Raw genomic sequence first — 12453 nt, 5'->3', positions numbered from 1 at the left:
GCCTGGGAGCCACTTATTCCATCTAGATGTTTCGGCTGCTCCAGTGGGTCTACATCAGCAGCATGTTGTGCTAGATCTCCTTCCTCCCAAACATACAGTGCCATTGCTGTGACCTGTTTGATACACAACTTGTCCCTGAGGACCAGAAATCTGCTTTGCTAGTTAGGTTTTGGTCATGAGCTACAAGCTGGTTACTTGAGAGGGACTGTTATAGCTAGAGTCACAGACTAAATTTGGATCTAATCTATTAGTAATAACGTTAATGGTAAATATAATTATTGAAATAGTAAAGAGAAAATTGAAGTTGCTGATTTTGGACTTAACATAATACTAGCTGTTTAGGGAAAGTCTTTCCCTAAACTGATTTACAGATTTTGTTTCCTGATCAGGTATATAATCAGTAATGATTGCTGTAACGCTGAGTTAGGAATTTTGTTCATTTTTTTATTATTTTATTTGCTTTAGGCTTGTGTTGCCTTTTGCTTTATTACAATTCCATCTCTGAGCAGTATCTTCACACGCCTTAATCTGTATCTACACTCTGGACAGGTTGCTCTGGCAAATCAGTGCCTTTCACAAGGTAAGACAAGAGTTTATTTACTTAAAGGTTTTCCTATTTCAGAAATATTTCTAGCTGTGAATAGTAACTTGGTTGAAAACATAAGTCATATAAGTATATTTATTATGTAATTAAAATACAGCCCTGTTTTAAGCACTGTTAAAATGAAAACTTGTAACATTAAAGCAACTCTTCAGTTTCAGCACTAATTGTGTTGAGTAAATAACTAAGACAGCTGACTCTATTTAACATAGTTGTGGATGTGAGGCAGGTTGTCCTAAATTAAATAACTTTAAAATTATGGGAAGATGGAATGTTTTTCTCCTTCATAATTGTCCAAGTGCTCTAATAGCAAATAATATGCTTTAACCTAACTGTGAAAGAACCTAGTTAATCTGTGTAGTAGTGCACAGGCTGATAAAATCATGGAAAATGCTGGAAAAAATCTAAAACTTAGGCCAATGACACTAGAAACTTGCTATCAAAGCGCAGGAGTGATAAACACTCAGCTAAAGATATGCCCCTGTATCAGAAGGAAATGAAGAAGTAACACCAGATAATGTGAAGAATGAAAAAGGTATTTTCTTTTTTTGATCTGAATTATTGGCTGAAACAGGGCCTGAGTACAGTTTTTGACCATCCTGTTTGTTCAGTCTTAAGTGATTTGAAATTCTGACAAAAGGTGATTTGGGGAAAAAAATTAAGCTACTCTGACAACAGTATGAGCATTACTTATGTATCACTATTTAAACATGATCTTGTTCTTGTTCATATTGTAAATGAGAGACAGTTACCTATTCTGAAAGTCTTCTCCTACTTTTAACTGTTTCCAGTATCTTTCTTCTCCTTTTCAAAATGTTGTCTTTCTACTTTGTTTTGCAATTCTAATATCAACTTGAAATGTGTACTTTCCAATGGTGAACGCTTTTTTATAGCTTTTCTCAATGTAACAGTGAAAGTAACACACAGGATTACTTCGCAACATCCTTTGTGGCTATTAATTCTGTGTTTTAGCTCTGTGCTTCTTTACGAGACAATTAAAAACATTTTTGTTGTGATGATTTTAACCTATGACCACTACATCATTACTATCCTTGTGTGTTCTGCACTTGTTTCATTCTGCTCTTACTGCTACCATGTTTTGTTGTTGCTAGGGCTCCTGAAATGAATATTCAAAATTCAGGGTGAACTGTGTGTGTGCACATAAATATCTGTATATTTTTTACAAGTGACAGTTGATCTGATTGTGAACCACCTGAATTTGACATTGTGCACAGGCAATTTTGATATTTGGAGTTTGCATTTTTCCTATCAGGCTGACCCTTTTATATGCTTGATGGCTCACCTGGCTGTGAGTTTGTGCTCGCCTTGCCTCACTGTGGTATGGTGGGCCAGATAATATTGTGCTGCTGTGCCACATCTGAATATTTATGGTTACTGAAGCAGAGGTCAATCGGGCATTCTTTTGAAGAAAAGAAGCATAGGCTGAGTGTATTTAAGTCTTGTTAGCTAAGCTTTGTTGCTTCAAGTCACAAAACATTCTTATGTTTGCCAGAGGAAGGTGTGAACGTGGTAAAGTTGAAATTGTAGCTGGATTTTTTTGTGCTCTGCCACAAAAATCATAGATTAGACCTTTGGAGAGGCCTTGTCTATGGGAAGTAAAGAGAGAATGCTTCAAGTAGGTTTAACTTGCCAGAAATTAGATGCACGCAGAATATTGAAAAGGATAGATTTTCAAGTAAGGAGATGCATTGGAATTTGATATGGGTCCGCCAGTGGAAATGTCTGAGATAGCCTTTTAATACTGCTGTAGGGAACGTACTGCAGGGACTAAATTCCTGTTTACGTAGAGACAGAGCAGGGATTCATTACCCAGCCTGACTTCTGCGACGTCGTATGAATGAAAGGTGAATATATCTTTTCATTCGCTTACTTGGGTTTCCTTTTCAGTTTGATGTTTTCCAAGCTCTGCATTTACCAGTAAATTCCAGCTGCACAAACAAGCTGACTTAGGATGCTGATTATGACTTTTTAGTACAGGATGGCTGTTGTATTTATTTGTTTTGAATGCAGTGCTGTCTGTACAGCAAAGGCGAGGGATTTAGAGTAAAGCTTTCTGTTGTGTCCAAGTATGTTGTTCAAATAAAAGATCTGCAAAGTTGGTTGTTGTGAAATTAGTATTATGCAGTTTTATTGTACATAGACTTCTTTTCTTCCTATAGTGTTTAGTTTAATTGACCAGCTTACCTTCTCTGTTGTATCAATTTTTGTTGTTGCTGCTGTGTTGCAGTGCATCTATTGTTGGAAACAAATCCAAAGCAGTTTTTCTGTAATATTCAATCTTTGAGGACTGTGCTTTGCTACTGTTGGGACCAACTCTGTGATTTAACAATTTTTTCAATTTCGAAACTGCTTTTCTGCTATTTTTGTGACCCATGTCTTGTCTAACTGAGACTGCTGGGCCCCAGCAACTGTCCTTTTTTTTTCAGTGTGAGAGGTTATGAATGTGCACAGCTGTTGTCTGACATGTGAATGCAGTGCACTCACTAAACAATGAATAGGCATCCCTGTTCTGAAATCTTTTAAGGTAGCAGGTGTATGCAAAGTCAGTCTTGAAAATGCTTATTTATTAACCACTCTTTTTTGAATTTTAGACCCCCAAGCTAGTGAGAGGAACATTTGGTCAAACTCAGCTTTTGTGGAAATGAAGCATGTTCTAAACTGGTGGATGTTCAATAACTTGGTTCATTTAGCAAGGTTTTATTGTTAAACACTTTTTTGCTTCCTTAGAAAATTTATTTGGGGCATAATTTGTGTTCAGAGACATGTCGTTTGCATGAGTAATTTAGCATTTGTTAAACAGTTAGACAACAGTGGCACCAGCCTTCGGACATTTTCCTGAGCTATCTTTGCATATTCTGGTCTATTGTAGTCAGCTAAAGTGTTCTTGAAAATTACTTTTAACACAGTTTAATCTGCATCTTAACAGAATGCATTTCATGTGTGTAAGAAGTAATGATTAATTCATAACAGCAAATTCAAATCCAGTCAGCTAACTGATGCCAAATAGATGCTGATCTATTAAAACCAATGCGGCATGAAGCTTTAAGAGGGTGCAGTTAATGAGAGTATTAGGCTAGGAAGTGAAATCTTGTCTTATGTGTAACCTTTATTTCATTCCTGATCAGAACTAGCTTAACCAGTTCAAAATTGGGAAGGGAAATAAAACTGGAAGGCAATGTACCTGATCTTATGGCTCAGTCAGTAGCAGGGCATGCATATGTGCATGTAGTTTTTCTTCAAGAATTCCAGCTGTTGTGTTTAACAACTTGAGTTCTTGGATTATTTTTTTTTTTAATTTTAAAGTCCTACAGGGAGTTTAGTTATTTCAGTTGGTTGAGTTTTCACTTAAATATGTAATAAAATTGAATTTTACGGGGTAGACTTCTGTAGATAATAGGATGTTTTCTCTAAATTGTTGAGGTATCTAACTCAAAAAGGGAGTAAAGTTACCTCTTGAGGTAGATAAGGGGAATTAAAAAGATTCTTATAAAGAGGATGTACAGATCGTAACAGTGAATAAAACCTGCTGAACTGAGGATTGCACTGATAAACTCCATCAGCTGGAGAGCCACAACTAACCCGGTTACAGTTGAAGATGTTTGTATTCTGTCTCATTCTCAGTATGAAGGGGCAGCAGCAGGAGACTCTCAGTGTCTAATTGTTCCATTTTGGGTCCAAGCATTGCCTGCTGGGATTTGGCAACAAGTTAATCAAAGCAACTGTGTGGTGCTTGGTTGAACTCACCCAAGTACTTAAGTATTAGAACTGTAACTGTCATTTTTCTTGGAATAGATTTTCTTTAATACAAGTGAAATTGGGTCAGAAACATGAATTTGTAGGTGCATGAAAAGGCCAATATTAATAAACTGACCTTGTACGCAGCTGTTAGCATTCAGAGTTTTGGCAGAGGACAATGAAGAATGTAAAATGACAAAACTCATTGCGTGGTTTGGAGACGTAGGCTCCAAAAGTGCTTACAAATTGTTTTTAAACCTAGTGTGTTCTATAAAACCAGTGGGGAGAGGACAGAAATTAAAACTAATCTATCAGAGAAAAACAGCCTTATTTTTATTTTGGATCAGTTCTACAATACAGTGTTGTAATACCACATCTGGAGGGAGGAAGGACACCGTCTGAAATTGACATTGCTGTTAGAAAGAAATATTCAGAAAATGACTTCCTTAGTTAACTGTACAAATGCAAGGAATTTCCCTGAACACAGATCTAGTATGTATTATTTCTGCACATCAAGCATATATGAAAATGTCAAAGAATCCTGTAGGAAATGTGGGCTTAAAATTTGGTTATTTTAACTTGACTCACAGGTAGAAATATTGAGATGAATTGTTACAAAGGATGCAGATCCTGTGTCTGCTTCTGAGGTCCAACATTGGAAAATATATATATATTTTTTTCTGGAACTTCTGATTATTCCTTCTCTTAAAAAAAAAAAAAAAAGTCTTTACATCTTTACTGAGCCTTCCAAGTGGCTCTGTCTCTTGTTTACCTGCTCTTCCCTGCAGTGATAACCTGGAACAAATGCTGGAAAGAACTGCAGAGCAGGAGTAGGGAAACAGAATTAGCTTTCTACTATGTTCTTTGATTGTACTAAGCTTTTTTTGGAGGGCCATCTAGTACAGTGAGTCTTCACCCACGTGGATGTCTGTCCAGGTATGCTGTTCAAAATGTATTAAATATGAATAACATCTCTTTTGTCTCCAGCTCACAAGGAGTGCTTTAAATAAAATGAATCTATAATTACAGAAAGTTTTAGGGGATTTTTTTCCTGGATCCGTTACTTGTATCTCTGGAGGGCCTATTAAGAGCCCACCCTAGGAAGAAGGACACTAGATTTTACAGAAATTGTGTGCGCTTTCTCTTTTATTTTTTTACTTTTTATTTAACTGAGTCACAGAACTGTGCTTTGTAGAGGCATGCTGCCAGCATAGAATAATAAATTCTCATCAGTCATGCCTTCTGTCATAGGGAGTGCTTGGACTAAATTGAGATTAAATGCATGCTTCATTGTGTCACTCTTGGATTTTGAGACGTAGGTATTATTTTAATTGCACATATTTCCTCCCTGTGGAAATGCTGCTTTTGGCTGTCAAAGAACAAGACAGCGTGATTTTAATTATTGGTCACAGCATTCAGCAGGTGGGTAGAGATGACGCAACATTCTGGTAATGCATGTTGAGTGGTGTTTTCATCTTAAAGGCTTGTGAAATCCTTGCCTCGCTTCAGAATTAAAGTAATTAAATTGATTCTGTGTGACTTATTTAAAACATAATGTTGTCAAACAAAAACTTGATAAAAATGGAGAGTCTGTCCCCAAAATCAACTGATGCATATATTTGCTTTAACAAATGCAGATTTTAATTCTGAAGCATACAGTGCTTAACATACTTCTAAATATTCATTGGGCTGTTTTTTAAATGTAACCGAAACACATTTTCACTAGTGGATTGCAAAATTATTTTGTTTTCTACTTCAGAAAATGTTACTTTTCTATGAATATTCTCTAAACTTGTCAGGCTTCAGCCACATTTTGGAGAAAGAGTACTATGGAATTAGTAGTGAGTATTTTAAAATCATACTCTAATCATATTTTAGCATACTTTCTCAGTACTATTAGAGAACAATTTTATTAGTAAAATTTCCTTTCTAATCTAAAATCTTTATAGATGTGAAGAATATAGAGAGGATTTGACATAAAGAGTTCAAAGAGATAAGAATCTAAAGAGTTTTTTCTGGTTACAGTTAGGTTTGAGGACTTCCCAGGAACGTGAAGGAAAAACAATAGTTGTATAGAACTGTAAAGCCATTTAGGTTGGAAAAGGCCCTTAGGATCATCAGGTCCAACCATCACCTACCACTCAAGTCCACTAAATCACGTCCTGAAGTGCCACTTCACACGCCTCTTAAACACCTGCAGGGATGGCGACTCCACCACTTCCCTGGGCAATGTGTTCTAGTGCCTGACCACTCTTTCCGTTAGGAAATCCTTCCTGATATCCAGGCTAAATTTCCCCCGGCACAACCTGAGGCCAGTTCCTCGTGTCCTCTCACCTGTCATCTGAGAAAAGAGACTGATGCTCATCTCGAGGCAGTCTCCTTTCAGGTAGTTGTAGAGTGTGATGAGGTCTCCCCTCCATCCCCTGGAACACATTCCAGCAACACGATGTCTTTCTTGTAGTGAGCAGCCCAAAACTGAACAAAATATTCAAGGTGTGCTCTCACCAGTGCTGTGTACAAGGGGACCATCATTTCCATCGTCCAGAGAAGGGCAACGAAGCTGGTGAGGGGTCAGGAGAACAAATCTTATGAGGAGTGGCTGAGGGAGCTGGGGTTGTTTAGCCTCGAGAAGAGGAGGCTCAGGGGAGACCTCATTGCTCTCTATAGGTACCTTAAAGGAGGCTGTAGAGAGGTGGGGGTTGGTCTGTTCTCCCACGTGCCTGGTGACAGGACGAGGGGGAATGGGCTAAAGTTGCGACAGGGGAGGTTTAGGTTGGATGTTAGGAAGAACTTCTTTACTGAAAGGGTTGTTAGGCATTGGAATGGACTGCCCAGGGAGGTGGTGGAGTCGCCATCCCTGGAGGTCTTTAAAAGACGTTTAGATGTAGAGCTTAGCGATATGGTTTAGTGGAGTACTTACTGTTAGGTCGGAGGTTGGACTAGATGATCTTGGAGGTCTCTTCCAACCTAGACGATTCTGTGATTCTGTGATTCCCTAGCCCCGTTGGCTGCACTACTTCTGATGCAGGCCAGGATGCCCTTGGCCTCCTTGGCCACCTGGGCACACTGCTGGCTCGTGGTCAGCCGGCCGCCAGCCAGCACCCCTGGGTCCTTTTCTGCCAGGCAGCTTCCAGCCACTCTTCCATGAGGCTTTGTTGCTGCATGGGGTGATTGTGCAGCACAATGTGTCCTAGCCTTCAGCTGCAGCTGGTCTAAATACAGCCTTCAGTGCAGGGTGCCTGGGGACCATGGTATTTATTAAAACAGATGGACCAATCCTTATGAATTTAAATTTGTAACCAGTTTTTACTTTTTGGCCTTTGTAACTTCATGTTGCATTGAGTTCCACAGTTACGTGCTACTTGGAAATGTACTTCACAGGGATTTTTTTTGGATTTTCTTGAAATGTGAGTGCAGCTGATCTACTAGATCAATCATTCTCAGTTCATTTTCTACATTACCTATGAGAAGTTGAAGTTGATAGGTTCCTGAAGAATTTTTGTCCTTGTAATCTTTTCTAATGAGGAAACATCCATGCTGTAGCACCTTTTTAATCTTCTCTTTATCCTTTTGGAAATGGGAAGGTCAGGACTGTGTTCTAGGTACAAAAGCACATCAGCTATATAAATGATACGACGACACTTTAGTTTTCCATGACTGGCCTAATGATTCTTATAATTGCTTGCCTTTTTGACAGCTGTTCAGGGTGTATTCTTCAGGAAACCAACCATAATGACTCCAAAATCTTTCGTGAGTGTAAATAGCTTATTTAGAGCTTATCTTTCTATAGTAATAGCAAGTGCTGTTTCTTTCCCCACATGCCTTGCTAATATTAGATTTCATCTGCTGCTTTATTGCTCAGAATCATGAGCTCCATCTGCAACTCCTTGCAGTCATGTTCCGGAGTACTCTGCAAACATTGTCACCTCCCTGCTCACTGCTCTTCCCAGCTCATCGGAAGGATGTGTCTTTCTGCAAGACCTTAAGAAATTCAGTAGTCGTTTCACTCTACTTTGAGAACTCTTATTCCTGCTCTTTTCCCTCTCCACCCCATCCTTTACTAAGTTATTAATCCTTAAGAGGACTTCCTTCTTATCTTTTGTCACCTTAGGGTAGGGTTTTTTTTTTTTTTTTTAAAGCCTTTTCCGGAGGGGCATTGTAAAATGCTTTTTAAACATCCAAGTATTTGCTTTGGCTGGAACGCTTAACACAGACTTCCAGGTTCTTTGGAAAACTTCGGGGATTGGAGGAATGATTTCTCTCTGCAAAAACCATACTGACTCTTCAGTGTTGTATCATGGTGGGGTTTTTGTTTGTTTGTTTTTGGTGGTGGTGGTTTTGTTTGTTTTTCAACTAGTGGAGTTCTCTATAAAGACTGATGATATTTTACTGTACAGTCTTTAGAGATTACATGGAATTTAGAGAGGCAGGCTGAAATTTGTGGTTGTATTTTTTATGTCCTTTGTTTTTGTGTTTACTGATTACAGCTTAAAAATAAAACTTCTTTTACCCAGTGTTTTTGCTCAGACTTTGATCTCCATGTATGACTTTATGCCTCTGTGTGCCTTTGTTGGGAAGTACTAAGGCCTTGCGAAAATCAGTTTTATAATCAAGGTTTTCCTCAACCTGGCAGTAGCAAGCTTCATCCACATAATTACATTTCTGTGTGTGGTTGATTCACGGTATGGATTAACATGGTACATTCCAGTTCACCAAACAGCAGTGCATTCATTTGCTTATTTCATCTTTGTTACTTCAAATAATTATTTGTAGTTTCTGGATTGGGAGTGATGTTTAGAGGGTTTTAGTACTGGAAATGTTCAATAACTCAATAGCTTAAGGGAAAAACGCATTTCAATAATGTGGGAAATCTATCACAGTGACCTCAGCAATGTTAAGAGAGTTCCAAATGTTTGCAGTGCTTTGTCATCAAACCAGCAATGTGCTAATTTATTTAAAAACAACAGCAGTGAAAAACCCTGCTTGCTTGCCATTCATTTTTGCACTAGAGTATAAGGCTTCATTCAAGTTCCAACATCTGTTGGATGTGGAAGCAAAACCTTTGAAGTACAAGGATAGGCTTAACAGTGTTGTAGGACATGAAGGTGATAGGGAATGCAGATGATGTTGTATGGTCCCTGTTTTTGTCCTTTGGATAGACTTAGCCTTTTGTAACTGTATCTGGGACTAAAAATAGTTTGTGTAGGTATGTCGAACCTACTCACTTTTACTCATTGAGGGTATACTTCAGGAGCTTAATTGTTTTCCCATCTCTAATGGCTTTGTTTCTCCCTGTTTTTTGGTGTGTGGGTTTTTCGTTTTGTTTTGTTTTTTGCTTGCCTGAAATCTTGAATTAGTACCATTTACTCGTCTGTCCTAGATGCAGGAAATACAATGTAAGTTATTTTTTTGTATGCAAAGATTGATACATAGAAACGCATGTAGGTACCATCATGAATACTGATATAGCAAAACATTAACAGCTTTCTCACTTGTTTTTTTCTGTAGCAGAATATTACTGGAAGTGCTGTCTTGGGTGTGACTGTTAGTTTCCCTAGCCTGAAGGTCAGCACGTAAGCTCAGGGGAAAGATTTATAGGATTATGGTCAACCCAAATGAAGGAGCTGCACTGAAAGGATAAATTTAGCGAAGCGTGAAGTTTGTCATGTTCGGTGCACTGCACAAGATATTAACAGCAGTCTGGGAAGACTTTATCATGATGATTTGTTGTAATGAGCAGGCTGCTCTCCCCTTAACCAACCTAACAGTGGTTCACTTTGGAAGCAGGATCCTACTTTTGGTAGGTAAGAATACAGCATCCCTCATTAGACGAAGACTTTTTCATCTTTTTCTTGTTTTGTTTTTAATCAAGAACAAAACATCGCTGTGGCTTTTTTGGTGCTTTTAAGATTGCTTCTTGCACCTTTTGGAAACCAGGAAAAGCTGGTGCGTGGTTTTATCTTGAAGTACGTCTACAGTAATAGCTCTATAAATTGACTTTTAAAAGATGCAGAGAAAGCACTGTTGCATAACCTCATAATTAATGTAATTCAAAATTACTGATGTTTTTTCATACTTATTAAGAAAATAGCCAGTGCTTCCATGACAACTTACTAAATGAACTTTTACTCCAAACTTGGAGCATGTGATACATAGTCTGTCACTTTTCCACAAAACAATAGGGCGGTAGTGGTTGGCAGACAGTTACTTTTCTGCAAAATCTTTAATAAAACCTTTGCATTAATGTGAAATCACTTTCTCTTTGCTTCTTATGAAGTACACACACCTTGGTTGAGTATGCTTTAGGTGTTCCGGCACAAGGGCAATTTTGTGGTTAGCAAAGGCTGGCAGTACTCTTAACAGAATGAACGTATTCATGTATTCCCCTTTGCCAGAACTTCTGGATGTGCATGTCCTCATTGACAGAAAATGCAACTAACTGCTTTTATGTTGTATTGCTTTTTTGCCTTACCTTGCTGCATTGGGGTCATGGAGGGCGAGGCAAAGAAGGAGAATCCAGCGCAAGGGAGCCAGAGCCCTGCAGTGTCCCCTTTGTGTTGAGGCGTGACAGTTGCAGGGGGCTCTGTGGTTGCAACCAAGCGGCAGTGGTGGGTCTGAGAGGATGGCAGTCAAATCTCCATTTGCATCCACAGCAGGGATGCAGCAGCCCTGTGGCTGCTGTGGTTAGGGAAGAAGAAAATGGAAGCACTGAGGATCTTGTTGCAACGACAGGGACTGCTGAGCTTTCTGTGGTGTGGACGGGTCTCTCCTCATCTCCAGCAAGCCTCCAAAGTGGGGCTGGGAGTGCTGCCGTCACCAGCAGATCTAATGAAGTAGCTCGTCTCAACCAGGGAGGAGGCAGTTCTTATTCTCAGCAATGTCAGGAGGCCGAGAAGAGTAAATCAGGTCAAATTGCGGTGGTTCATTGTGAAGACGAGAGGTTTTAGTTTGGGGCTGAGGTAAGTTTTGAGGAGAACCTCTAGGACTCTGATGGCTGGGAGAGCAGGTGTGAGGTACTCTGCAGCTCTTCTGTTTCGTTGTAGAGACTGCTGCACAGATCATTCCTGTCCTCTTACAAAATAACTTCAGAAGGCAAGTTCCCTGCACAGACACGCATGCTTTGGCATGCAGACTATTTTCTGAGACATGCTTTCTCATTTGTCTGGTCATACATTCTGATTATATGGTGATGTGGGGCACGTACTTTTTTTTTTCTGCAGAGACAACTGTGGAAATGATAGCAATTCATTTACTTGTGCTAGAATGAACATCTGCTGCTGCTTTCCTTCCTCTAATAAAGGAAAGGACAGATCACTTACCTTCCTTTGGGTTGCCTGTGTAAACTAAGATGTTCTTTGAAATAAATAAAAAACATTCCTTCACCTCAAATTAAACGTGCAAGATAAAAGGAAATACGAGGTTTGACTGAAGGAGTCTGTGTGCAGGCACTGAGAAGTTCAGAAGTTCTCAAACACTCACGTGCTGAAGCGAAATAAGAGTCAGAAGAATTAGTTTTTCCAAAGCACATGTTTCACTGGTATTCCTCATAAGCTTAAATTAGATATCAGATGGTACTATATTTAGTAAATTTGCTTGGAGTATCATGTGCTCAAACGAATTTTTCCAGAGCAAGCTGCGCTCCTGAAAATGACCATGCATGCTTGTTAGTGGTTATCTGCATCCCTGCCTAACACCTCTTGTCTTTTGCCAAGAATTATCTTTGCTAAAATTTGGTTTCAAGGCTTCGGTCTGTGTTCTTGTAAAATAAAGATGAATATAGCATTAACTCTGAAGTATGCTTCCAATTATATAACTAAACATCTGGAAAGGGAATATGACTGAATAACTTGAAACTTGGATGTTTTGAAATGTAGCCAAGAAATTGCAAAAGAATGCTGCTGTCAGATATTCAGGCTGCATTTCCTTAGGATTTTAACAGTCTTTTGTGAATGGATTAGTGAACAAGTTAGACTGATCTAATATGTACGACCCCACCGCCTTTCTGGTTCCCCATTCTCCTGGCATAAATGTTTCTTTAGATAAGTTAATTTTGAATTGTGTGACTTTTTTTATTTTGTTTGTTTTTATTTTTTCCA

At 38.9% G+C, this 12453-nt stretch overlaps 1 protein-coding gene across 2 annotated transcripts in view; it reads left to right on the top strand.

Annotated features, from left to right (window-relative positions):
* VPS35L (VPS35 endosomal protein sorting factor like) overlaps positions 1-12453 on the top strand; it is a 57499-nt gene that overhangs the window by 33576 nt on the left and 11470 nt on the right. For both annotated transcript variants that reach the window (XM_048060363.2, XM_048060378.2), the window contains exon 26: positions 466-580. In XM_048060363.2, coding sequence (XP_047916320.1) covers positions 466-580 — 115 coding nt within the window. The remainder of the gene's footprint in view (positions 1-465; positions 581-12453) is intronic.

The sequence above is a fragment of the Anser cygnoides genome, chromosome 15, assembly GCF_040182565.1.
Source record: "Anser cygnoides isolate HZ-2024a breed goose chromosome 15, Taihu_goose_T2T_genome, whole genome shotgun sequence".
Classification (NCBI taxonomy): Eukaryota; Metazoa; Chordata; class Aves; order Anseriformes; family Anatidae; genus Anser; species Anser cygnoides.
The sequence above is the reverse complement of the archived record's forward strand: the minus strand, read 5'-3'. Positions and strand labels throughout refer to the sequence as shown.